General features: G+C 39.1%; 1 protein-coding gene across 1 annotated transcript; it reads right to left on the reverse strand.

Moving 5' to 3' along the window:
• Positions 1-829: 829 nt before the first annotated feature.
• LOC133223370 (solute carrier family 22 member 15-like) lies at positions 830-24,383 on the reverse strand. The gene is given in 12 exon segments (XM_061374014.1): positions 830-1,820; positions 2,770-2,928; positions 3,404-3,476; positions 7,755-7,863; positions 11,442-11,527; positions 13,279-13,419; positions 14,360-14,581; positions 16,331-16,460; positions 18,009-18,173; positions 18,841-18,973; positions 22,411-22,557; positions 24,276-24,383. Coding segments are annotated over 12 exon segments (1,479 nt in total). The 5' UTR covers positions 24,366-24,383; the 3' UTR covers positions 830-1,796.
• Positions 24,384-25,226: the final 843 nt, after the last annotated feature.

Consider the following 25,226-nt stretch of genomic DNA (forward strand, 5'->3'; position numbering starts at 1 on the left):
TTATCTTTGTTACCCTTTTTTCACCTGACATCAAATAAAACGCAGAGGGAAAATGTCATGATACGGGCTGATAGCACGTGGCAGAAGGGAGACAGACTCCCACCACATAACGGTACCTTTACAGTCCTCCCATTCCAGCCTTATCTCTGCTTTGGGAATACAACTTTATAGCATTCTATTTCTTATTAAATTTTATTTCTTGTAACAAAATTTGAAGTCAACAATAACAAAACTTGCTCTTTACCATATCCCTGTTGACCCAATTATCCTCTGAAGAGGTACAATCAGTTACTATGGTCGTAAATATTCAGGCAATGGAAGGCATTATTATTCAGAAAAAGGAAACTCATAGACTTAATTCTAATTCTCATGAAAGTGAAAAATTACAAAAATAATGAATAAATAAATGAGCAGAAGATAAGGGTTTCCAGCATATTCTGTAAGTTGTTTGTCATCAAACTTCAGCCCCAGAGGTTAAATAAATCTACAGGCAATCCTCCTGTACATCAGCATTATCTAAATGTTGTTCTGATTGCCAACAGATTTTCACCTCGTGGAAACCTATCAGGGCATTTGTACAGCACGCATAGACACAGCACAGATTTCTTTGAGACATCTTGGCAGAGCAACCTGCTTATTTGCACATACATGTATGCATAAGTGCACATACACTTGCATGGGTGCAACTATTACTTGACTATGGAACTTGCTGAAAATAGAGAGGACTCTAATTAACCTTTTCCTATCATACACATTAGATAGGGAGCCAAAATCAAAATAATACAAGTAGTCTTCAAAAAGTCTGGGTAAACATCTTGGAAAAAGCACTCCTAGTACCCATGTTACATAATTTTCCTTTTTTTTATAACCAAACTGTGTTGGCTATCAGAAAATTGTAACATATGATGCACCTATTTCAACATAAATGTATTAACTGTTAACCAAACACACCCCCCCCTCTTGCAGGAACAATTTCCAACTCATATGTAAAATGTATTGAATTACATATTATTACATATATTATACAATATATGACTTGTTCAGTAATTTCTAGTTCCACATTTACAACTCCAGTTAAATAATCTTTGCCTAAAAAGTTACTCATTCTCTCCTTTAAATGTTCCTCTTAAAGGCGTGACATAATTTTTCCAATATAGTATCTTTTTTTTACTTTATATATATTTTCATGTACAACTGTATTAAAAAATTATTTACTCCCACAATAAAATGTGTTTATACTTCTTTCAGATTTCCTATTCAGGTTTCTTACGCTAGATACACTACGGCAAACAGCTTATAGAAATCTTTGGTCTCTTCACATTGTGAGGTATACTGTAATTTAGAGGGAAAAAAAAATCTGTAGAGAAAATTAGTATATACAGGATGCTGTTACTTTTCACGATTACAGCTTGCCTGCATATATAAGGCCATCTAAATTTTAAACCATACACATAACTTCAATTACAACATTATAGCTTAATCTGAAGCAAGCAATTGCATTTTGTAAAATAAATTAATACTTCATTTTAAGGAGCTGTAAAGAAGTCCAAACATCTACAGCATGCCAAGTCATTAATGCACCAATTTGTCATCTCTTTTCTCACAGGCTTCAATCAATTTCTTCCATCTTCTCAATTTGCCTCTTCATAAAACTGTTTAACATGCTACAAACAGCATTATACACGAGTGCTCCAACGTTTCCTGTCAGATACATAGAGCAAGAATCTGCTCTTCAACCATTAGAGCATCTTCTCAATGGACACTGCATTTTCCATCACAGACAAATCTTCTGAAACTTAAGTGTTTTCTTCTAACAGTACCTGTCAGACAGAAGAAAAATAATTATTGAAAAACAGTTTGCATGTCTGATTTTGTCTTATTTTATAGGTTAATCTTAAATACAGAAATGAAAAATCTTTTTAAAAAACTGAGAAGTTAAAAACTCAATTTTTTTCCCATTCCAACTGAATGCAGATTACTAAGAGAGAAAGCATAACAGTGTGTGTAGTATTACCAGACAATTAAGCTAACATATAAAGGAAAAACAAACATATCTAACACTAAGCCTATTTAGTTCTAAGCAAACAATTCCTTTCTTTTGGGAATTCCCCTCTCCCTCCCCTTCTTTTAAAACTGATTATTCTGGGAAGCCATTCCCAAATTTAGGGGGTGTGCTTCACATTTTCTATTCTATTACCTGCTGAAACAAAGAAAACTTTCATTTCCCACTGCCTAAGTCTTATTAAGTGCATATCAGTAACAGGAAAACACTTTAAATGTGTCTAACCGAGGAGACTAATGAAGGATAAAACACTTCCTCAGGTATATAGATTATGTTCCACTACAAAACAGGCACAATCCAACATATGAAAAATATGCCTAGTTGTTTTACTGTAAAACCCAGGAATGCTGCCAAATATATTGTTCCTGACTATTTCAGACTGCCTTTCTACAATTTGTTTTCCTTTAAGGAAAGGAAATAACATTAATTTACATAGAATTTAATACATACAGGTATCAGCCTTTTCATCTTTACGAGCCAAATAAGGAATAAATTTAATCTCCACTGAATGTGAGAAACATCTTTACAAAACTTCATGTACACATTCATTCATGCATAATCTAACCAATATACACTAGATCATATAGGCTTATGTAATAGATCACATATAGATCATACTAGGCTCATGTATAGATCATACTAGGCTCACATAAGATAGAGGGGGAAATAATGTAAAGCTACAGTTGAAAAAAGAAAAATTATTCTACCTCTTTACTTTTAAGCACTTGGTATTTGGGGCTCTGGAGATCTTCAATGCTTTCAGCAATTGGCTTATTCAGTGTTTCTGGCAGAAGGAGAGTCAGGAATCCTGCTGACAGTCCAGTGATTCCAAACACCACAAACGGTACAGAATGACTAAGAGATTTCTAAAAATAAAAATTCATAGTAAAAAGCCACCATTATTTCCTGCTCTTAAAATATATGATCCATATGAGCTCCAGTCAAAACCAGAAGGCTACAACTTTTCATTCCAGTGATCTGTGCAATTATTCATATACTAGTAGAACAAAAAACCCCAATAAATGTCATTTCACAGAAACAGCCCCATACCAAAATTTTGTTCACTAAAAGAACTCAGATACTGAGTTGAGTTTTAGCAGTATTGAATGTATTATGACAATCGTTTCACCAACAGATGAAATATTAAACACAGAACATTATCTAATTTCCAAAAAGGATAGAATGCAAGGTATTTCTATACCTCTTGTTCATTAATTCTTGAAATTGAGTGAATACTGTTTAATTTTTGATAAATCATTTTCAAGAAAAAAAAAATCAGCAAAGTGCTTATGAGACAATTTAATAAATCTGAGTTACATTATAAGTAAAAAGTAATCTTACCATAGATGGCACAAATGGAGACAAAATGCCTCCAAATCTGCAGGACATGGAACAGACACCCAAGCCAGCATTTCTGTTTCAAACAAAGAGTGAGAGACTTGTAGTTTCGGAATACACAACTGAATCATGTATGAACACGTGGTGGCACTGCCAGAACCAACTTACACTTTATTTTTTAAGTTATCAATAGCCTTTACTAAAAAAAAAGTTTTTCAAAGGCCTCCACCAGTTATACTGAAGATTTTCTAAGAGTATCTGCTAGCAAGGCGAATCACACCCTTTCAAACCCTCACAAAGCCACCCTGTTGTGCAATCCTTCACAAAAGTTTGAACAAAGAAAGGGATTTTCAACCTGCCATATAGGGCAATTTAAGTGGACATCCCTGTGCTGGATGAGGCATGATTTCAAAACCTGGCAGGATCTTCAGACAGAAGATCCTGAATGCTACCTCTAGCTCAGGCTGCCACTATCAGCCTCTCTTCTGCCACCTCAGGTTGCACAGATGAAACAGCAGTGCTTATCTCCAAACAGAAACTAATTAATTGCCAGTGTGAAGCCTGCAAACATCTGGCCAGATGTGACACTAGAGGGGCTGCGGAATTCTGCAATCCTTCAATTTTCAGCCAAGTTTAAAACAATCCCATCTAGACTGTGATAATCAAAGCCTAGGTTAGAACAGCAGGAGCCTCTTCAAGGATCCTCATCAAAGAAAGTTTAAAAAAAATAAATAAATAAAAAACTTGGTGATAAATACAGAAATCTTCCCTCTCTGTATCACTCCTAAATATGGTATTTAAGAGCTCCTTCAGAGACTGGCATTGGCACCAGTCATCACTGAGACAGCAAGAACCAGCTCACAGTGGCTGTTGTTCTCTCTACATGTCTCAGTTGCTTCCTCTCATTCATCATCATCATCCTCAGTCACACCACTGAGCTGAGCTGCTTTGGCTCACCCTGTTTCCTTTTCCTTCTCCAAAGACAGGAAAACAGTAACAGGATTAAAGATGACAAGCAGAGAGGTGACATAGGTCACTAGTATACCAAAACCACCCACCTGCACATCCCTTCCTAATGGCCCTTTGCACAGGTCATAAAGGAAGCGGATGACAATGAGAAACTTTGAGTGACTTTGCTATAAAAATAAATGGACAAAGCAACCTTCTCTCTTATCAGGTCCTCTTGGGAAAAGGGAATTCACAACCCACACTTCCCCGCATTAAGGCAACATTAACCCAAACCCCAAAAGGCAAGGTCAAGCATCTTTCCCAGTCAACAAAACCTCTGAACAGATGACACACCAGTCTGCATGTGAACCATTCATTTAGAAGCGTCCTTCCCACAGACCCTAAGCCCATTCATACCCAGAGATGGCGAATTCCACAATTTGGGTTATGCAGAAGAATGTCATGGTATCCAAAGGAAAAATGCATGACTGCCCAAGAACTACTATTAGCAAGTATTCTTGAGATGCTGCACAGCCAACATCTGACCACCCAGTCTTACCTTACTGTGCTCATTTCACCACTCTCACTAGAGCACCTACTAAACCTGACTGACTGCATGTGCTCCTACAATCCCATGGAGCACCTTGCTGAGCTAATGCCAACCAGGGTAATTCACAGCTCTGCTCAAGCCAGTTATTCCTGCTGCAATTGCCTGCCAAAGAACACATGCCATGCGGCACTCCTCGAGGGGCATTTCAGCAGAAAAAAAATGTGGGTTGTTCCTTGTAAAGACAACCAGAGATCAAAAGGGCAAGTATTTTAAGGGAGTACAAACTTCACCTACTGCCACTGACATTAAGTGAAAACATAATAGTTTCCCCACTGTGAAGATAAGCAAATGAGCTTTCCAAAACTACCCTAAGACAGTCCAGTGGCCCCACTCCAGTTTCACTCATCACATATAAGGACATCGTCAATCATTTTCGCATGGGGGAAGAAACCCCAAAACAAACCAACCAACCAACGTAACAACAACCCCCCCACACACACACAACACCCAAACAAACAACAAAAAACAAACAAACCATGAGTTTGGCCTTAAGTCTATATTATTAGAGCTATGATTACATCTTGTTCCCAAAGACAGTCTTCCCTTGTGTCCAAAATGCAATGGTATTTTAAACTTCTTTCTTTTTTAACTTTTTTGTTCCCCAAAAGGTGTTTTAAAGACACATCAAAAAGGGAAAAAAGCCCAAAGCACATACACAGTTTCCAGCTTGCAGCACCTTCCCATTTCTAACATGAGGTGTAGTTGTCATCACGCCATGTATCACTTAACTTAAAAAGATACGCCTAACAGCTCTCACACTTAAAGCAGTAAGGAGGTTTAAATAAGGAACAGTAATACTGGAGACATTTAATTTTCCTGCAAAACATCCAAATGGATTAAAAAAAAATAAAAATTAAAAAGTGCATTCCACCTCCTCTCCACTGGCTATGAATGGTCCATGTCCCCTCATACGGCGGGCCTAAGCTCCGCTATCAGAGCCAAGCCAGGATCAGGACAAAGCTTTGCAAAGACCACCAGATGGTGCTGGTGGTTCACTTTAAATTAAACGTCCACCACTGCTTTTCTTGCATGAAATTTCATACTTGCAATTACAGTACCAGAGAGATATCAAACATTTTAAAACATATAAGCTGTCATGCGAGGAATTCTCATACGGTTTAAATTAACAGTTTGCCACATCATCAAACATGAGTGGTCTAACAACATGCAACTTCTTGAACTGTCCTTACTGCATTCTCTCCACTGGCAGCCTGTGTATTTGACACACAAAGTTACTTCTTTTGCCAGAATCTTAGTGTGGATTCTCAAGTGAAACAGCCCTTTAGTCGATTAATTTTTCAAACAAATCTTCCTAATCACAAACACTTTGTTTCAAACGCACAGGCACACTTCTGAAATTCCTGCTAGGTTTGGGCTGCCATGTACTTGGCACTGAACATCAGCGAGACTTCGGAAGACAGCATCGTATGGAAACACAGTGAAACAAGCAAAAGTATTAAAAATTATCAAAATATTAAAGTATTTTGAGATTTATGTCTCTTGATTCTCAACTCCAGAAAAGCGGAGGGGAGGAGGAGTCAAAAACTGCCCACTGCAAGAAGAGTACAAAAGTTTGGACTGGGAGAATGTAAACAAACCCCCACACCCAAATTCCATCAGTGTGTTTGGGACTTGCATATTAAACCTAAATCCATGCCAAGAACCACAAGTCAGACTCTGAAAACAGGCAGTCCACCTCCACCCTCACAAGTTTGATTGCAAAACACAAAACCTGCATTCAGAGTCTAGCTTTGTATGCCTCCAGAACATATGGCAATTTGTGAACCTCACAAGAGACAAAAAAAAGCCAATCCAAGCAGTCACTCACATTTTTATCTACACACACCCCACCCCCATACTTTTCCCCATCAAGACCTCAGTGTCCTAGAATCAAGTGATTTATGTCACCACTTTAATTGATTCTGTAGTGCTATAGGACACATCCACCAGCTGGAACACCCTCCTACTCCACATCAGCTTTCAATTTTCCTGCTGTCTTTAAAGAAGGACTCAACTTCTGCAGTAGTTTTGTAGTTGCTGCTTTTGAACAACTTGTGCAGTATGGCTCAAATTCTGGACACTGAGTACAGTTCAGACAATCATGTGGAACCGAGATGGGGTGAGAAGAACAACACTGTGGTACTGTATTTTCTCATCTCAGGTGCATCTTGGGACAACAACAGAGAGTAACCTCACAAAGAGTCCATAAGAACTATGAAAAATAAGGTTTTAGCCCACTTGTTCATTAATTACATGGTATACAGCAAACTACTGCCATACATAAACTATTAAAATGAGTTACATTATGAATATTTAATTAAATAACAAACATACAGATCATCACTTGCTTTTTTCAGCAGGGAAACAAGCATAATGATATGGGAGATACAAGTATACAGACATAATGTAAATAGTCCTTACTGCATAGTCTATGTTTATGCTTAAGTCAGCATATACTTCCATCACATAATTATGTTTGGTTCTGCATCCTGTGATTTTATCCCCCAAAATCAATAGTATAAGCACTGCAGTATAAGAAGCTGGTTTTCCTTTTTTTTGTTCCAGATTCAAAGCTAAAGGCAGGTGCCACAAACAGCCGAGGAAACTGCACTGGTACAAAACGTGTGACTGATACAGAAAACCCTTTCAAGCCCTGTCAAGCTGCCTTAATTACAGAAAGAATTCATATAGATATTTCAGGTAAAAGTCATTATAGAAAAATATTAAAGCACACCAGTAGTCAGTATCACCGTGCATGAAAAGTATTTCCATTTACCTAGAAGCTCTGGTAATTACCTCAATACTGTTGGGTACAGTTCAGACGTATAAATATACAAGATGTTGAAAGCAGCACTGACCATCATTTTTCCACACAAAGCTAACAAAGTAGGACTGAAGAGCAGACCTTTCAGGAAAAACAAAAAACAGAACAAGCATAAATATTCTGGTTTCTTAACTTTTTTTTTTTTTTAACTACGTTGAAAAGCAGTATTTCTGTTCTTCCTAACCATTTTAAGAGCTAGAATCAGAACTGCTAATAAAATTATATTTAGCACCAAGAAAACTGGACCCATTTTGGTGGGGGAAGTATAAAAATATCACAGCTCTAAATGGAAGGACTAAGACTTCCAGCTCTGCAGACAGAATACCTTACCAGGTAACAGCATCTTTTGACTAGTACAAACAGGCATCATTGCCTCCTTAACTAATTTATTCGACTAAAACTGTAAAACTTGATTCATATCCTTTTGGGACTTAAAATGCAACAGCATTGTTGCTGTTGGAAAGAACAAGTGCTAATGCAACCCAGTTTTCTAATAGACAGAGCTACATTGGCTACACTTAAGTGTGCGTCATTTAAAGGCCAAAAGAAATCTGTCTTTCATTATCCTGATTTGATTGTGTTTGCATCATCCATTTTAATAAAAAAGAAAGATAATTTATATTTTTAATCATAAGAAAGAATGAATGCTCTGATTAGCTGCATTTCAGGTTCTCTTCCTCAGCACCAAGTTCAGCATGTTTTCATTTGGATCAAATTATGTTGATTAAGTAATGGAAAATATGATTGCTTCTCAACTGACTTTTAATTTTTGCCCTTCTGTTCATCAGATCAAGTCAGATTCTATTTCAACCAAAGCAGAAATTCATTTGTACAGAAGGTGAAATCCAGAAACTTTATTTAATGTCTTTAAGTGTGATGGATTTCTGCAGTTATTTCTATAATTCAAGCAAAACAGATACAACATTTTCATCCAAGTTCTCCTTTTGCTCAGTGGAATGCTGCATACAATCACAAGATGGAGAGGTGTGAACCCAGTCCTCAGACCCTCACTGGGTGCTGTCAGAAAGCTGGGACATCCCTTTTCTTCCACCAACCAAAGATGAAATGATTAAGAGATTTGTAATTCTCAAACGTGTTTTAAAACATGCTGGTTTTCTCCCAAGGAGACTTAAATTAAACACTGCACATCTATGTATTAGAAGTGTAGCACTAGTGCACTTGGGAAGTTTTGGTCTTACTATCAAAACAGAAGAAAGAGTCTGTCTAGACAGAGAAATTAGCACTCAAACTCGGGAGCAAATTTCAAATGCAGTCTTCTCCAGGTTCCCTCCCTCAGGGGAGGCTGAAGGCTGCCCACACGGGGAATTATTGCAGGATTAGTATCTGTGTTAAGCCTCTGCACATCAGCTTCCCTGGGTAAGCCCAGACATTGACATTACATTTTCCTCAGAGCCTTGGAACATATTTTTTGCAATTCTTGCAGAGAAAACAAACAGTCACAAAGATGCTGATGTTTAAGACCTTATGGAATAAGAGTTATGTCATTACTAGTCTCATTTGCAGTGCCATTATGTAGATTCACCCTCTGGCTGTCATCTTCATGAGTAAAAGTTCTTTTAAGTAACTTAAGCAGTACTTCTAAAACTAAGGAAGTCTTTACATTTACTTCAGAAAAAATATCCACCAAGAAAGGGTCGCGCTCAATGCAAAAGGAAATACCCGACATTAACTCAATTTTGCCTCAGCTCTTGTTAAAGAATTGCAAATTTTCTTTCCTTCTTCAGTGAAAAGTGTATCAATGAAAGTCACAAAAATTTGTTATGTTTTCAGCATAAGAAGATAAATCTAAATGAAAGTTAAAATCTAGGTACCCCTCGGCTAGAAGTCTCCTTTTCTTGCTATAGCATAATGCAGGCACAAAAAGCAATGTCTTCATGCTTTACAGCAACTTTTAAAAAAGAGTATTACAATTCCATTCCCTCTCCACTGCCACTCTCCCTCACTCTCTTCCAATCTTATACACAAATTAACTGATGAGTTCTAAGTGATAAGGTAAGAGGGAACTGAGGATATATCAGTTTTACTTAACCACTGAAGAGATTTTTAGTCTCAACCTCAGTACAGATCTTTAATAACAATGTTCTTGGTTTCTTCCACAGGGAAAATTATTTTTAGCAGATTCTCAAATCAAGTGAAGGTTACAGACATGAGAGGCAAATGCCCAATCTCTCATTAAAATCTTAAATCCCTTGTAATAAAATCAAGGATCTTATTGCTCAGCAGAATGCAGACTTAGACAAACATAAGAAATGTTCTCCTTACTGATAGGAGCATCAGACTAGAGATGCAACAATCCTTACCCATCATCATCATGCTTGGAGCCAAATTTCTGTCTACTTAACAGACAGATCACTCTGAGCCACGAACCAGCTTTACTCATACCACAGCAGAAAGTAAGACATTTTAATGGGGTTAAAGTTAAGTCAACTGGAAAAGACAGATTTCCTGAAATTTAGCAACTCTTCAGGAATTATTATCCTATCCTGACTTAGTCACTACTGCTTTTGTTTTAAAACACGTAAAAAGAAGCCCAAAGAGCAAACTTTTTGGAACAAAGGAAAAAAAACTCTCAATAAAAGGAGCAGCAAAACATCCGAGGACTTGAATTAATACAAGCATGGCAAACAGGATTATGGCATTTTTTATCTCTCTCTGTTTTTCTTCTTGAGGTTTTTCTAAGATCAGTTTGAACTGGATGCCAGACAGCATTTACAACTGTTAGGGATAAACACAACCTACAGAAGGCTGCCTTGTAATCACATCACTGGTGCTTCTCAGTCAAAACACTTTTAAGGTTAAAGAATTTCTACTGATGCGGTATTAAAAAACATACAAGAAACCACTTCTGTTAGTGTCATATAGAATGAGTTTTCAGTACCTAAGTATTAGTAAACAAAAACTGTACTTGAAATGGAAAGTGAAAATACAAAACCGAACATGTGTCTGACATTGTTAAAAAAAAAAATGTATTTTGAGATGAGAAATATACTTGATGATACTCCATGTTACCATGATGTGTCCTCACAACTGCATAGCGCAGCAATACGCATCATGAGACTGAGAAAGACAGCAAGCTTCTTGCCATCCCCATGGCTTCCATGTTGCAAGCCTTCCATTTCTAATTTTCAAATGCCCAATTATTTTTTTAAAGCTTGCTAGTTGTTTGGGTTTTGTAATGATGAAATAACCTTCTAATGCAGGAAAACCTCCATTCCTATTTCTATAAATATTACAAGCCACCAAAACAAAATTAAAATTAAGCTCAGCATCCCACATCATCAAGATCCGGTCAAACTAACATTACACTGCACTGCAGTCTGGCTATTAAATCCAGTATTTTAAGGTAAGCTGCTTAATAGTGATAAATGAAGGCAGTGACAATATTTGAGACAAAACCTTCAAAGAGCCAAGGGCTTGCAGTCAGACAAACTTAGTCAATTAACAGGATCAAATTATGCCTGCAACAAGTTAAAAGCAATATAGACAAGACCTTCCTGACTAACCCCAGAAGAAGAAAGAGGTATAAATGGATAGATATTTAGGCCCTCATATATTTGGTCACAAAATACTCATTAATTTGTTTTGTTAGCTTTTATCTAAATTAACAAACATCTACTTTAGCAGCATTACACACTTACCTACATTTGTTGGTACAAACATGGTAAATATACAGGCAAATCCTGCAAATATCAGAAAACATGTCATAGTCTTACGTCTTCCAGACCTAGAAGCAAAAGAGCATCCAGATAAAGATGGAAACAAAGTCCTTCAGTATACTTTTAATTTGTCTGCAAGATACCAACTAAACCTATTGCAACTTGGTAAGTGCTTCAAATTTTGCATTATTTTCCTAGTTCTGGTACTGAAGTCCTCCCACAAAATTTTTCCGATTTCTAGCAAAGCTCTGATTTTTCAAGCTATTGAATATGTAGCCTTGAGAAGAACCCATCTACTTCAGCAACAAGAGCTCCATCTTCTTTTCTTCTCTATATGAGCAAGGCAATGGACCCTGTCACCAAAAGGGTACTACAGTGCATACACACAAAGATCAAATTTCATGTTGGTCAAGAAAATGCAATTCTAATGCTTCCTAATATGTGTTTCTCTTTTACAACTTTGCATAAATGTATACAGTCATGACAAACAGTAAAGCTGTTTTTTATGCATTTCTATCTAGCATACACATAGAAATAAGCAAAGGTTATTTCTACTGCCTACTGCTTTAAAAGACAACAATGGGATGGAAAACCACCAGTCCATCTCCACATCTGCCATATTACAATTTATTTCATCAGTATTTGCAGAGGATCACAAACAGAGAGATTCACAGTAACAGTTCGCAGGCATGTAGAAATAGTATAAATGCTTGTTATTCTATGAAGTCTCACAGCTATTTCTAACTACTGCCCTACAGTAGCAGAACCACATCTTATCTATAACAAACAATAATATTTCTAAATACTTTTTTGCAACAAAAAAGATATACTTTAAGGAAAAACTGAATGAAAACAGTGCAGCTGGCTTGTCACATTGTTTTGCATTAAGCACCTAAAACTACACGCATCCTTATTTCAGGAAACCAAAAGCTTTCATTTTACAATTAATTTGACAAATTACAATGGAAATAAAAGACATAGAAAAGGACTTGGGCAGTTTGTGGTTTAAATGCGTGTCCTTGACTCAGGCTTCTTGGGCTAGAGGTGAAGGTTGGCTGGTTGTTTTGCTTTTTAGCTTCACAAAGATAACAGATTTTTACTGCCCAAAAAACCTGAAAAGGTGACATCCTCACCTGACTGAAGAAAACAGGATTTTTGCCACTGATCTCAGTGAGACCAATTACAAAGATACTCAAACTGAAGGTTACATAAAACCCTGAATAGCTCTGGATTGCCAGACCTTTTGGCCTTTAGAAATAACTACCCACATGAAGGATGGCCTCCAAATAGCACTGAAATGTATGAAAATAACAAAGTTATTTTCGATCATTCATACCTTAACAAAAACTGAATGGCTCTCACTTCAAAGTTCTCTTTGAGAAGTTTAAGTAAAAATGACCAATGCTGAAAACTGCTTTCAACTGCAGGTGGTAGGCAGTACAAAAACAAGTCATTCTGAATAAAATATGTAAGAGATCTATCTAAGCTATAGATACTGAAATAACTAGGCTACTCATTTTTTTTTCCATAAAGACCAAGCCTTTTTTAAGAACATTAATCATTTGAATTAATCAAGAGATGAGCTTTTCAAAGATGAACAAAATTAAAAAAAAGAGAAGAGGTAGAAAAATCAGAGTCCCATTTCTGTATCAACTGCAGAAACCCTGCAGCAGAGTAAATAAAATAAATAAATAAATAAAAAAGAAAAAAATCAACACTGCTTAGAAAACCAGGGAAGTTTCTTCCTCAGAAAAAGGTTCACATTGTTCTAAGCTATAAACAAATATATGCAGAAAACTAGGAAATAAGCTTTTCTTACCAGGATTTCTCAATAAAAAACATGCAGAGAGGAAACGCTGGAACTTCCACAAGACCAGAAAGAGCCACATTTAAATACAGATTTCCTCTTAATTCACCAGCATTTAAAGTTAGTCCATAGTACACAAAGCTGCAGACATACCTAAAAAAACCCCACAGAAGTTACACTACTAATATAAGTTGACTTTAGGACTAAGAAAGTATTTAAAAGGGAAATCATGCAGAGTTATGGATTAGCTACATTGAGTTACCTGCTAGGAAGAGAGCTCTTAGTTCCCCCCACAAGGGAAACATGGCAAAGAGAATAATTGCTGTTCAGTTAAAAAAAGCAACTTCTTGAAAGAAAAAAAAAGCATGCATCCATATGCACAGCACAGAATTTTCTATTAGCTTGCCTTTTTTCCCCTAGGTTATTCAGCAAAGCTAGTAACTGTAAGCAGCTGATGCTTAACTGTTGTACATACAGTTTTCTTTCCTAGGACTCCTTTGCAACCATTGATTAACACCAAGTATCTTTCTCTTGGAAAGGCTTCCCCAACAAACCTATTGTATTTTCCTTGGAAAGAACTATGCCTGCACATCCCCACCCCACAGAAAGTAACACTGGCTTTTCAAGACAGTACCTAATATAAATCTATGCCATCTGTATTTTATTTGCCTCCAGTTTTCCTCCACTGAACCTCTGTAATGGGCTTTCAGGCTATTAATGCTTATTCTTGCTGCAGATCTCTACTGTTGTCTAACCCACATAGTCTTTTTCTTACTAAGGAATGGTTCAAATCCACATTCTCTCAGTAACTCCTGCTTCAGCTTCTCAATTCACTCTATGTAAATATTATGTTCTCATCAGATTACTCCTTAGGAGGTTTTGAAGCAGTTTCTAAGTAACACTGAAAATAAAACACAACAGCTATAATAATGAAACATCAACTTTACAATACATCATTTTAGATTATTATTGTCTGCCACCAACTGACAAATCTGATTTAGTTTTGAGGACAGGATTTTGAAAAGAACGAAAAATTATAATCACTTCCTTGTGCCTGACTCAGTCACAGCCTCAGTACCTTGTTACTACATACCAGATGTACATCAGTATGACAGTTCGCCACCAAAGGATGGGGTGTTTTACTAAGTTTAGGATACCAGGTGCTGATACATCCTTTCTCAAAGTTCCTGCATTTGGTTTTAATTTTAGATTTAATCTCTCTTTTCCATTACCAAGGGCAATATATTGCAATACATCTTCAGCTTCTTCCATTTTCCCTTGGGAATACAACCATCGTGGTGATTCTGGGAGCATACTAACAAGAAAGAAGAGAAAATCAACAATGATAAGTTAATTCCTATTAACACAGCACTCACTGAAGTCAGTCTTTACACTTTTCAAATCAATGTTTAAAGTAGCCATACAAAATTCTTAGAAATCATTCCACTGACATTGTTTTGCCTATCAAATTCCACATACTTGATAATTATACAGTCATCTTAGACAAGGATTGTTGGAGATGCTTCACAAAGCACTCAGTCATGCTAGAGGAGTTTAAATGTAAATCTTGACTTCTGCTGAAGTGACTTCTTAGGAAATGCTACACTAGCATTATCCAGGAAATATCCTGCAACCTAACTGTCTGAGCAGCCCAGGCAAAACTTTGTTTTCATGAAGTATATTTCGAGCTTCTCCATTATGGGAAGGCTCCAAGTTGGAGTGAAGAAAGAAATCTTACAGGGAAATTACTTGCCAGGCTCAAGTACCACCTCACTGGTGCCCACATTAAGTTGTAAATCTCTTTTTCCCGAGTATAATCAGAATATCCTTACTTACCACAACTTCAGATTACGATTCCCGATTTGTTTTGGGTTGTTTGTTCTGGTTTGGTTTTTAGGCCAGAGAGTGTGCTGCTACTTTTATGAGTCGTAACAAAAATAATGGATTATTTTTAAGTGAACCTTCAGTTTCTCTGGTACTCTTAACAAATATACATCCTACATCCAAACTAAGCTTTCAATACTTTGGAGGATCCCAATGTTTTTAGTATTTGGGAGAAGTAATTCTACTTCATCAGAAACAGAATACCATAAGGGAAAATACATTATGAAGAACTTCCTTCCTCAGCCCAAAGGCTTTGTTTTCCTTGACTACAGGAAGCAGGGGGGTGGTGCTTTTTTTGTGTATTCTTTAACATCACTTATTTCAAGATCAGATGTATCTAAAAATGAATTTAAATTTTTAAAAATGAAATAAAAATATGAAGAGTTTTTTTCTGTGCTGTGTGCTAGACATTCCCTGTATTAATGTGTAGGCAACCTACTAAACTAATACTTTAATTTCTTCTACAGCTTTCACTAGTATCAGAAGCATACAAGTTATATTACTTGATATGCTAGAAGAATATTTTGTAAGAACACAGCCAAGACAAAGCTAAGCATTTGCAATTCCTTAAACACTGATGCATTTCATAATTGTTTTTATGCTCATGCCAATTTAGGAATTCTGAATAGGAGCACCTAAGCACAACGGTGCTGGGAACACACACAAGGGACCTCAAAAGCAAGCAGATACATACCATATCATGCTAAAAAGGCAATTCCAAGTGCTCTCATTTATTCCCTTTGCATGCATATGTCTCATGAAAAGAAACTCTAAAATCCCTCTAGGATCACTTCCAAAACTTCTCAAGCGCTGAAACCCTTCCTTGGCAGAAGGCAGTGTTCCTGGCTGATGCTCCAGCTCACAGCCTCTGGCAGGCCTTCCCTTCCCCAAGCAGATTTGTAATCAAGTTTTATTGGACAGCTGGCATACAGCTGCTTTTTGCAACACTGGCCACCACAACTGTAACAGCATGCAGAAACAAAAGCCTGTCTTCTGAGTAACCCTGACCTGCTTCATTTAAAACCACTTCTTCCTCCTCAATATGATTTTGCTCTTGCTTGCTTCACAAAGACATACAGAAAAGTGTCATCCACCACTCCCTTGAACAATGACAAGAAAAAGTAACTGTTAAATTGCTGCATATTTTTTCTTACCATTATAATTCACATGAACCACTTACAAAGAAAGAAGAAGGAAGATGACCCCTGGGGTATTCGATACCAAGGCAAGGTAACGCCATTCTCTTACACAGTAACCCAGCAAAGCATAAACCGCAATGCCAACTGCAAATGTCAAATTAGTTCATGAACCTGAAAATACAAGACCAAAATGGTGACTACAGAAACCATCGGCAAAAGAAAACAAAACAAAAACAACCAACCAAACAAAAGAACCCTAGCCCATGTGTTATAATTAAGTATAATGTGCAATCCCAATGAAGAATAACTTCATATAATGTATGGGGAGATCCCCTTTCAAAAATATAGGGTGGTACATAGGAGAGAGCAAGGGACAATAGAAACCTACAGACTAAAGAGAAAACCTGAGGAGAGGAAAGAAAGTGTTGCAAGTGAATGATCTATTTTGGCCTATTAAGTTAATCCTCAATAGAGGTAGCAAGCTGGCACAGAAATTGGAAGTTATAAAAGTTCAAGGACAGTTCAGCACAAAACCAGCTGCAAGCCAGAGGTTTATTGCAGCAGAATTCTGAAGAACAAGCATAAATAAATGTATTAAAAATACAGGCTCAACTTGAACTTCAGAAGCCTAAAAACAAACCCTCTGCAGACTAACAAGAGAACTTGTACTAACCCAGAAACTCTTGGCTATGACCCACAAAGCCTAGCTCACAGCCAACACCTAGGAGAGCTTCTTTAACACAGCTGAGCTCACGCAGCACCTCCCCCTCGTTCAGCCCCTCAGCAGTTGTTCAGCCCCACCTTCTCAACAGCTGAGCAAAACTAGAATAAAACACCTAGAGTGATAAGCAGCAGGACTGTGGTTTTGGTCCATCAGGATGCTGGCCCTGCAGGGAGAAAGGATGGCAAGAGCAGAGAGAAACAACAGGACAAGGGAGAATGAGGGGCAGAGGAGATAGAGGGCATGAGTCAAAAAAGTAAACCCAGGAGAAGAAAATTCAGTACTTTTAAGTGGGAAGCTATGAGTGAACCACGACTGTCTCATAACTCCCCAGGAGTCCACAGAAGAAATAAGAAAAATAGTAGCATGAGGCAACTGAAGAAATGAGAGAGAAAGAAACATGCTCACAGACACAGCCAGTCAGCATTTGGACCATGTTTTTCCCCATGTTGTACTAGCCAAAAGGGCGTTACACTCTGAGCTACTCCAGCTTTACAGCACTCTGATGTGGAAGCGTTACATTTTATTTAAGTCTTGGCAGTGGCATATGAAAAAGGAGATTTAAAAACACTGGATGGTCAGCACATTCAGCAGTGGAAAAACCACTACCCAGGCACTAAGTCATTTCATGGTCCCGGGAAGCTTCGAAGAACACTTTGAATAATACCTTCCCCAAGATACCATACAGCATTGTTCAGAAGGTGGCAGAATCTGCCAAAGCATATATTCTTTTTTTTTATATAATGTGCTGTAGAAATTGAGAAATTTTAGGACTCAATGTACTGATTTTTAAAACCCTCCATTTTGCCATTTATCAAACTCAATCCCACTTCTCTAGGCGGTGTACCTTTCCCACACAAAGAAGAGCTTGGATCAACCTCACCACACTTGCCTGACTAGCTACAACCTGACAACCTTGGTACAAATATAAAATATAAGGTATTGATAGAACAATACATCGCACAGTAATAAAAAGATTAAATATTCCCAAATCCCACCTGTAAATGACCAAAATGATTTTCCTACATATTCTTGTGTTAGGACAAAAGACACGAGAGCCATTCCACCATTCACAATTCCAACAAAAAAACGTGAAACTGCAAATATGTCATAACTCGGAGCTAATGCTGTGACATATCCAAAAATGACATCCAAAAATAGACCTGTAGAGAGAGAATAAAATTAGTAATTAGTACTTCTGCTGCACAGCTTGAACTCAAAAGAAAGGCAGGGACCACAGTCAGTTACTGACTGTAATGAGTAGTCTACAGCACTCTTGTCTCTCATCTCTCACATTTGACTTCCTGAAATCATACCATATGAAAATTACAATCATTTTCAAGTCGCACACTTGAGGTCTGCCATGCCAAAGATGATGTTCTCTTGAGATGATGTTACCATTAAACAAAAACACCCTTCCAGCTGCAAACACAGCTGGGAAACAGAACCCAGGATATGAGTAACACACTCTAAAGATGTTCAGTATTCAGGTATTAATTCTCTTCCACCCCCTCCAAACAAAAGCTAATTTTTATTGAGAACAATATGTCTAGGCAGTGTGTGGAATATGGTGCTCCAAAAGTGACAGGCATAGCAAAACCACATTACATCTCCCACTGATATTCTAGTGACCGCTATGCTACTTAGCACAGTCATAGAAACCAATTTTAGTGCTGCTCTAAGTGAAAAGCTGCTACAGATCATTGACTCTATCACTGAGAGAGCAGGTGACACATGGGTAGCCTTCAGGTAGAGTGGCTCACAGGCAGCAAAGAACGAGATGATGTTATCCATACAAAATGCTTAAGAAAAGCCTTTTAACAGTCTCACCTGAGATATACACTGGTTTCCTGCCCAGTTTGTCTGACAAGGGGCCAAACGTGACATTTCCAATAAGCAATCCAGCAAAAAATAGGGATGATGCAAGGCTTACTTTGTAGGCTTCTTGTTCGATTAGGTACCACTGTCAAAAAAAGGAAAAAAAAGTCCTTATTGTTGAAAGTATCAACACCAAGGTGTTGACTTCCTCAAACAGACAAAAAAACCCTACCAAAAACTACTAAAATTCTTCTCTTGCCATTTCCCACTTGCTTTATACCCAATTCAAATTTTGTTCAAAGTAAGCCAACAGTAGTCCTGGATTTTTCCCTAATAGACTCTCGCATCTTTCTACTTTCCCCAAGAAATTTCAGCACAATATAAACTTTCAACTTAATAAGTGTAATTAGTCGTACCCCAATTCCCAAGCTTTGGCAAGGCAACCTATTTTGAGTTATTAAAACAAGGGAAGCCAAAACTGGTACTAGGTTAGCCATTTCTACGTTGCACAAGCTTAACTATTTCAGTAAGCAGGTAATAAAAATTATTCATTAACAAGGAAAATGCATGTTCACTACTTCAGTACTTAGAGAGTTAATGCTGCGCAGCTCTGCTTCCTGAACCATGAGTAATCCCTGGTGCCCTTCCTCATCATACACATGTTGAACTGTTGAAGAAAAGCAGGAAGGGATTATGGAAAGATGCCCTTGTTTTGTAGTTAGCAACTACTCGTTGGTATGTTAGTATCTTACTGTGCACATGCATTGGCAATCAAACAGAAGTTAGAAACAAATGATGGGTTTCTCTATAAAATGTGCTTTTACCTCATCCAAAAGCTAAACCTATGCAGCATAATTAAAAACTGTGAGAAGAAAATGAACTGACAGTTGGAATGAAACTTGCAGTGATTCCTGATGGGGCAAGGCATAGAGGCAGCTTGTGCAGCCCCTACACTACAAACAAGGAGAATCAACACTCAGAAATGCACTTTTGAGACTACAAACATTCCTGACATCATGAACTTGGGAAAGAATGGAAATCAGAAAATCCTAAGTGATTTTCCAGGAAAAGAATTTAACTATTTAATGCAAAACGTTAGCCAAACCAGTATTTAATCACTAAGTATTACAAATAATTCCTAGTGTGTTTACTGGAAAATTTACTTATGGCAACCTCACAAAACATATACTTTTACTCAATTGGAACTCACATAATTGCAAAGTACAGAGAAGACATGGTTCCATCCACCCAGCAACCCACCCACTACCTGTGCTCTACCCATCCAGCAACCTGCAAGACATTGGTAGCGGGAACAGATTTAACACATTTACAGGACGCCTTCTTTAGTCCGATGTACCCGGTGTCCCAGCACTTCAGAGTATTGGGGAACTTCTGGATACCCTGTGGTGGTAAAACTCCGGTGCAGCAACATATGCAGATGGTTTCTACTATACCCCACCCAGTAGTAGATTCTACCCTGTCTCTCTGGATAAAGATGTAGCCCCAGAACTTAGTCTCTTAACTTTCTGAGGAGACTTTAGTAATTAAATATTTCTGGGCACAAGTCCTCAGGAAACTCCAAGTATAAAAATATCACAGCATGTGCTCTCCAAGGCACAGAGCACTGCGGGCCAAGTCCTTCTTCTCCATGCTAGCACTCCACAGCACGCCAATTTCTTGTCTGTGAAGTGTTTCAGGCTGATACAAAGAAACAAACAACTTCATGCTCCTGGATATGGCTGCAAAAATCAACTTCTCACAAGTAACTGACTATTTCTACAGCAAATGTAAGGCATTCCTGGACAGGCCTTCCTAAGCATCATCACCTGATAAAGCAAGGGCTGATGCCAGATCAAGAAGTAATTTTAACAACTGAATTTTCCACACACCAAGCCCAAGCTGTTATTTGTGAAGTCTTAGTTATGCCAAAATTAATTACAGCAATTAGTTTTTGAAGCAGAATGGAAGCATTGTTGAGCTCCAGAGCAGAACAGTGCCCCTGCCAAACCAGAACAGAACTGAAAATACTTACAGATTAAGCTCCATCACCAAAATAAGGGAAATAAACTTTGCAAAAGCAGCTTCCTCTCTCAACACAGAACAAGAGAAAAGATTGCTTTTGTAAACTGTTATTTGTGCTGCTTAGCCTGTTGCTAGAAGATGCTCAGATTTTAGCAAGTCTGGTATAACAATCTGTGAAGAATAACTTTTAAAAGCATGTGTCTATCTACTTTATTTGCACAAAAGGAACTTGTTAAGTATTTGTCAAAATTAACTGTAGCCCGCCAACAAAAATGTTGCCAATTTTGCTATCACCAAAACAGGCATCCTCTCAGCTCTTTAAATCCACATGGAATTTGATTACTAGACCACCAGCACACAGCAAAACATTGGCCAGCATCTAAAGACTCCATGAAAAGACTATTTAGCAATATATTTTTAAAAACTGAAGTTATGGAAATTAAGGGCAACATAAACTTGTTTTGACAACTCTTGAGAATGACTGCATTTTGGAAATGGGGACAGTGACTTTAAAAACATAGTTAAAATTTGCTGATTTCTGATTATAAATTAAGCACTACCTTGTATCACACATCTTACTGAGAGTCTGAAACTGAGGGGTGTTCTTGGAAAACAGGCTGTTTCTGACAGGGGATATGATCCAATATTGCATCACTCCTTATGTCAGGTCACTACATTTTTCCAAGAAAAACATTATACACTCACATTTGGGATAATGGGAAGGAAGCGAGAATCTGGCACCAGCTACATTAAGTGCTAACCTGTCTTATCCAAGTTTACTGACAACCGCTCCAAGAATTCAAGCAGCAGGACTCTGACAGTTCATGCTACAAGCCAAGCCACCCACACAGTCTTTTTTCTGGCACTGGCAGTGATGCTTAGGTCACTCCTGCTTGCCTGAGTGATTATAGCCCAGGGACTAGCGAAACACAAATGCAGACTCCCTCGTGGAATTCATAAGGCGTGAGGATAAAGGGTCAAGCTTCTGTCCCACTCAGCCAACTTCAATCTGTTCCATCTCCTGCTTTCACCACACATCAAAATACCCAGACCTGTGGTACATGAGTTTCACTTTCATACAAGTTTTAATCTTTAAGATATATCTCCTGTGGGAAACTAATACAACCTGGTAAAGTTATATCCACAGCAGATTGTGGAAACACACCAAATTGAACCTTTGCCTAGTAAAAAACAGGCACTGGGAGGAACTCATCCTAAACTCCAGAGCTGTAAACTGTAGTTAAATAATCATTCTTCTTTAGTGATGTCTTTGATCATTAGTAATGAAAGAAAACTGAAAACAAAATAAATAATATAAAGTTTAATATAAATTATTAGCTAATAGATTTATGCTAGGAAAGCTAATCTAATACTTTATTTTTAAATCTCAAAGTATATAAGTAATGATGGAATAAAAGAGCCAGAGGGGTGGGTTCCAATAATTCTTAACAGCATAAGCAAAATATTACACTAAGCCCTGCTCAGCTTTTACAAGCAGCACGTCCTGCACCCGTGACACAAATCCCAAGAAGAAATGGTTAGATGCATGGAATTACTTGCCTCAGTTACTATAGAGGTGAAGTTGTCCACAAAGTGGATACGCTTGGCAAGCTCAGCTCTCTTCACTGGAATTCCTTCTTGGTCTATATGATACTTAGGCACAGCTCCCACAAGCACAATAAGCATCGATTGACAAGCCACATATACCTTAAAATAAGGCATAATCATTTACCCCAAGCAATCCCAAGAGACCTTATAGAATACTGTACGCTTTTCATTAAACTGAAAATTAACAATTTCCCTTTACCCAGCACCACAAAGAAAATGCAGTCAGTCTACTGTACTTAAATTCCCAGATGTGGTCACTGAAGCTGCTGCGAGCAGCGGGTACCACTCCAGAGATACTGGTACACTTCCATTGAAGACTTCATCTTGATGCTCTCCTTCCTATGGCAAAGCTGTTCATTTGTTTTTGCAGTTTTCCAGCCAGGCACAGGAAAGGAAGGTATTAAGAACTTCATCATAGTTTCATAGCTGAGATCTTGAGATCTAACAGTTAGATCAGGATTATTATTAAAGAAAAAATACAATAAAACAAAAACCAAACCTATACAAGAAATCTAAGGTTATATTTCTAAAAGTGTTTGTTCTTTCCATCGCAGAGACTGGAAACTTAACCTGGTCATCATAAAAAAAACAAAATATGCAGGAATAAAAACCATTTTCATAAAGAAAACCTTATGAGAATATTAATTCATTAATATGGGTGTCAAGGTGGTCTGAATGTCTTCCACATTTCACATCTGGTTTTATTTTACATCTCATTTTATTTTTTTGCTTAAGGTAAAATAAAACTAACCTCAAGCATATCCACATATTGGTGACTTTCAGCATGTTACCATTGACAGAAAAGTTTTGAATCTTGAATGGCTCCCTACACTGGGCCACAAGGCTTTGCATGGTGCATTTGGTTGGACCTTGGTTTAATTTGGCATTTTATCCTGTGCTTACTTTGGACACTCCTCCAGAAACAACTTACAGCATGCAACACCATCTCCCTCCCTCACAACAGCAGTCTGGTTAAGAATGCAGGAGGAAGCTGTTAGGAAGGAACTAAGCAAGTGAAAGTGTTTTAACACCGGGTGTGGACACTGTTTAAAGGCAGGCCCTGAACACCACGTGTCACAAGAGATGCAAAAGGAAAAAAACAACCCAAACCCACAGTTGCCGCGGTCAGACTTCATTTCCTTCCACTTCGCAGACACTTAAAAGTCTCTCTTGAAGTGAGGAAGCGAAAATGATGGGCATAGAAACAAGGAAAGAATCACAAACTCTGCCAAGCTGAGATGTAAGACAGCACTCCGGCAAGAAAGGGGGTTGAAAAGCTACTCGCAAAAGGAGCAAACCCCACCAAATCCTTTCTGAAACGCCCACAAGCCGGAGGGGGGGGGAGGGGGGGGGGGGGGGAGTCCACCAGGCTGTTTGCCGCAGAAATGCCAGAAGAGGGTCACTTCGCCACTCTCCCCAGGCCACCCGAGCCCGCTGCACAGCTCCGGCGGCGCGGCCAGCGCCTCGCACCCCATCCCGCCGCTGGGCGGGTCAGGAAGCTGGTCCCGAACGGGCACGGGCATCCTGGCGAAGGCGGGAGATGCGCACCGCAGCACCCCGCGCCTTGACACACGCGGCGGCCCCGCTCTTCCTCCGCCCGTCCCGCCGCCGCGCTGCCCGCCCTCCGCAAGATGCTGCTGCTGCTGCTCGGGGAGCCACAGAGAAACCAAACCAACCCCGAACAAACTTAACAAAACCCAGCAAACACGGAAGAGCGGGAACGCCGCTAGGAGCGGCTCGGCACGCACGGGGAGCGGCGGGCGCGCCCCGCCCCGGCCGGCTCCGGCCCTCGGCGCCCCCCGCCGCTGCCGCCTCACCTGCAGCAGCACCAGGAAGGCGGTGAGGCGCCGCTGCCCGCCGCCGAACTCGCCCGCCGCCCCGAAGGCCTCCTCCAGCCCCACCGCCATGGCCCGCCCGCCGCCGCGCTGAGCTCGCCCCGCCCCGCCCGCCGGCCCCGCCGCCTGCCTTCACCTCACCTGTGGGGTCTGCGCCCCAAAGAGCCCGCCGCTGAGCGGCAACGTCCCGAGCTGAGGGCAGGGACCTGCTTAAAGAAGGCACTTCCACAGAGCAGCTGCTCTCTAGGCACAAGTATCAAGGCAGCCCCTTCGCGATTTAGCTAACTCGATTAGTTAAAAAGCGATCCGGAATGATCACTGCCTGTATGTGCTCAGCACAGTGGAGAGCATCAGCAGGTGGGGAACAGTCTTCACCACTACTCCAGGAAGGAAAGGCTACCGCGTTGCTCAAGGTAGGATGCAAAGGGATATGGCCAGATCTCCTCTCCAGCAAAAAGGCACTCTAAGCGGAGCTACAGGAGACTCCCCTGTGAAGGACAGAACAGCTCAGCAGCTGCCCCAGAGCTGTTTTGAAATAGGAGCAATTCTCCCCCTTTCATGACCTCAACTTTAAGAGAAGCAGGATTTTTCATCAGGATTAAGTAGCCTAGATAATTACAGTTTGCTACCAAAGATCATTTTGCCCTCTGGCCTTCTCCCCAGGCTGCTGTCTCTGGTCAGGTCTGGTAACTGGGCACCTACAGATCAAGTGCTGCTTGCTGATTCAATAAACCAAATTCAACTGCCATAAATACTCTAGTTACCCTCAGGCTTCCATTCAGTTTACAGAGCAGCACCTCAGTGCTCCACCTCCTCTGGACAACAGGAGAAACTCCAGTGAAGTTGGCAATTCTAGTATTAAGAATAGTGATTAACTAACTGGACCTGGGGGGAAGGGGTTTCACAAAAGCATGGCGAGCTTTTGGTGCAATT

The sequence above is a fragment of the Neopsephotus bourkii genome, unplaced genomic scaffold (assembly GCF_033783945.1).
Source record: "Neopsephotus bourkii isolate Nb327-2 ecotype Australia unplaced genomic scaffold, CSIRO-AGI_Nbou_v1 NB_1634, whole genome shotgun sequence".
NCBI classification, from domain to species: Eukaryota; Metazoa; Chordata; class Aves; order Psittaciformes; family Psittacidae; genus Neopsephotus; species Neopsephotus bourkii.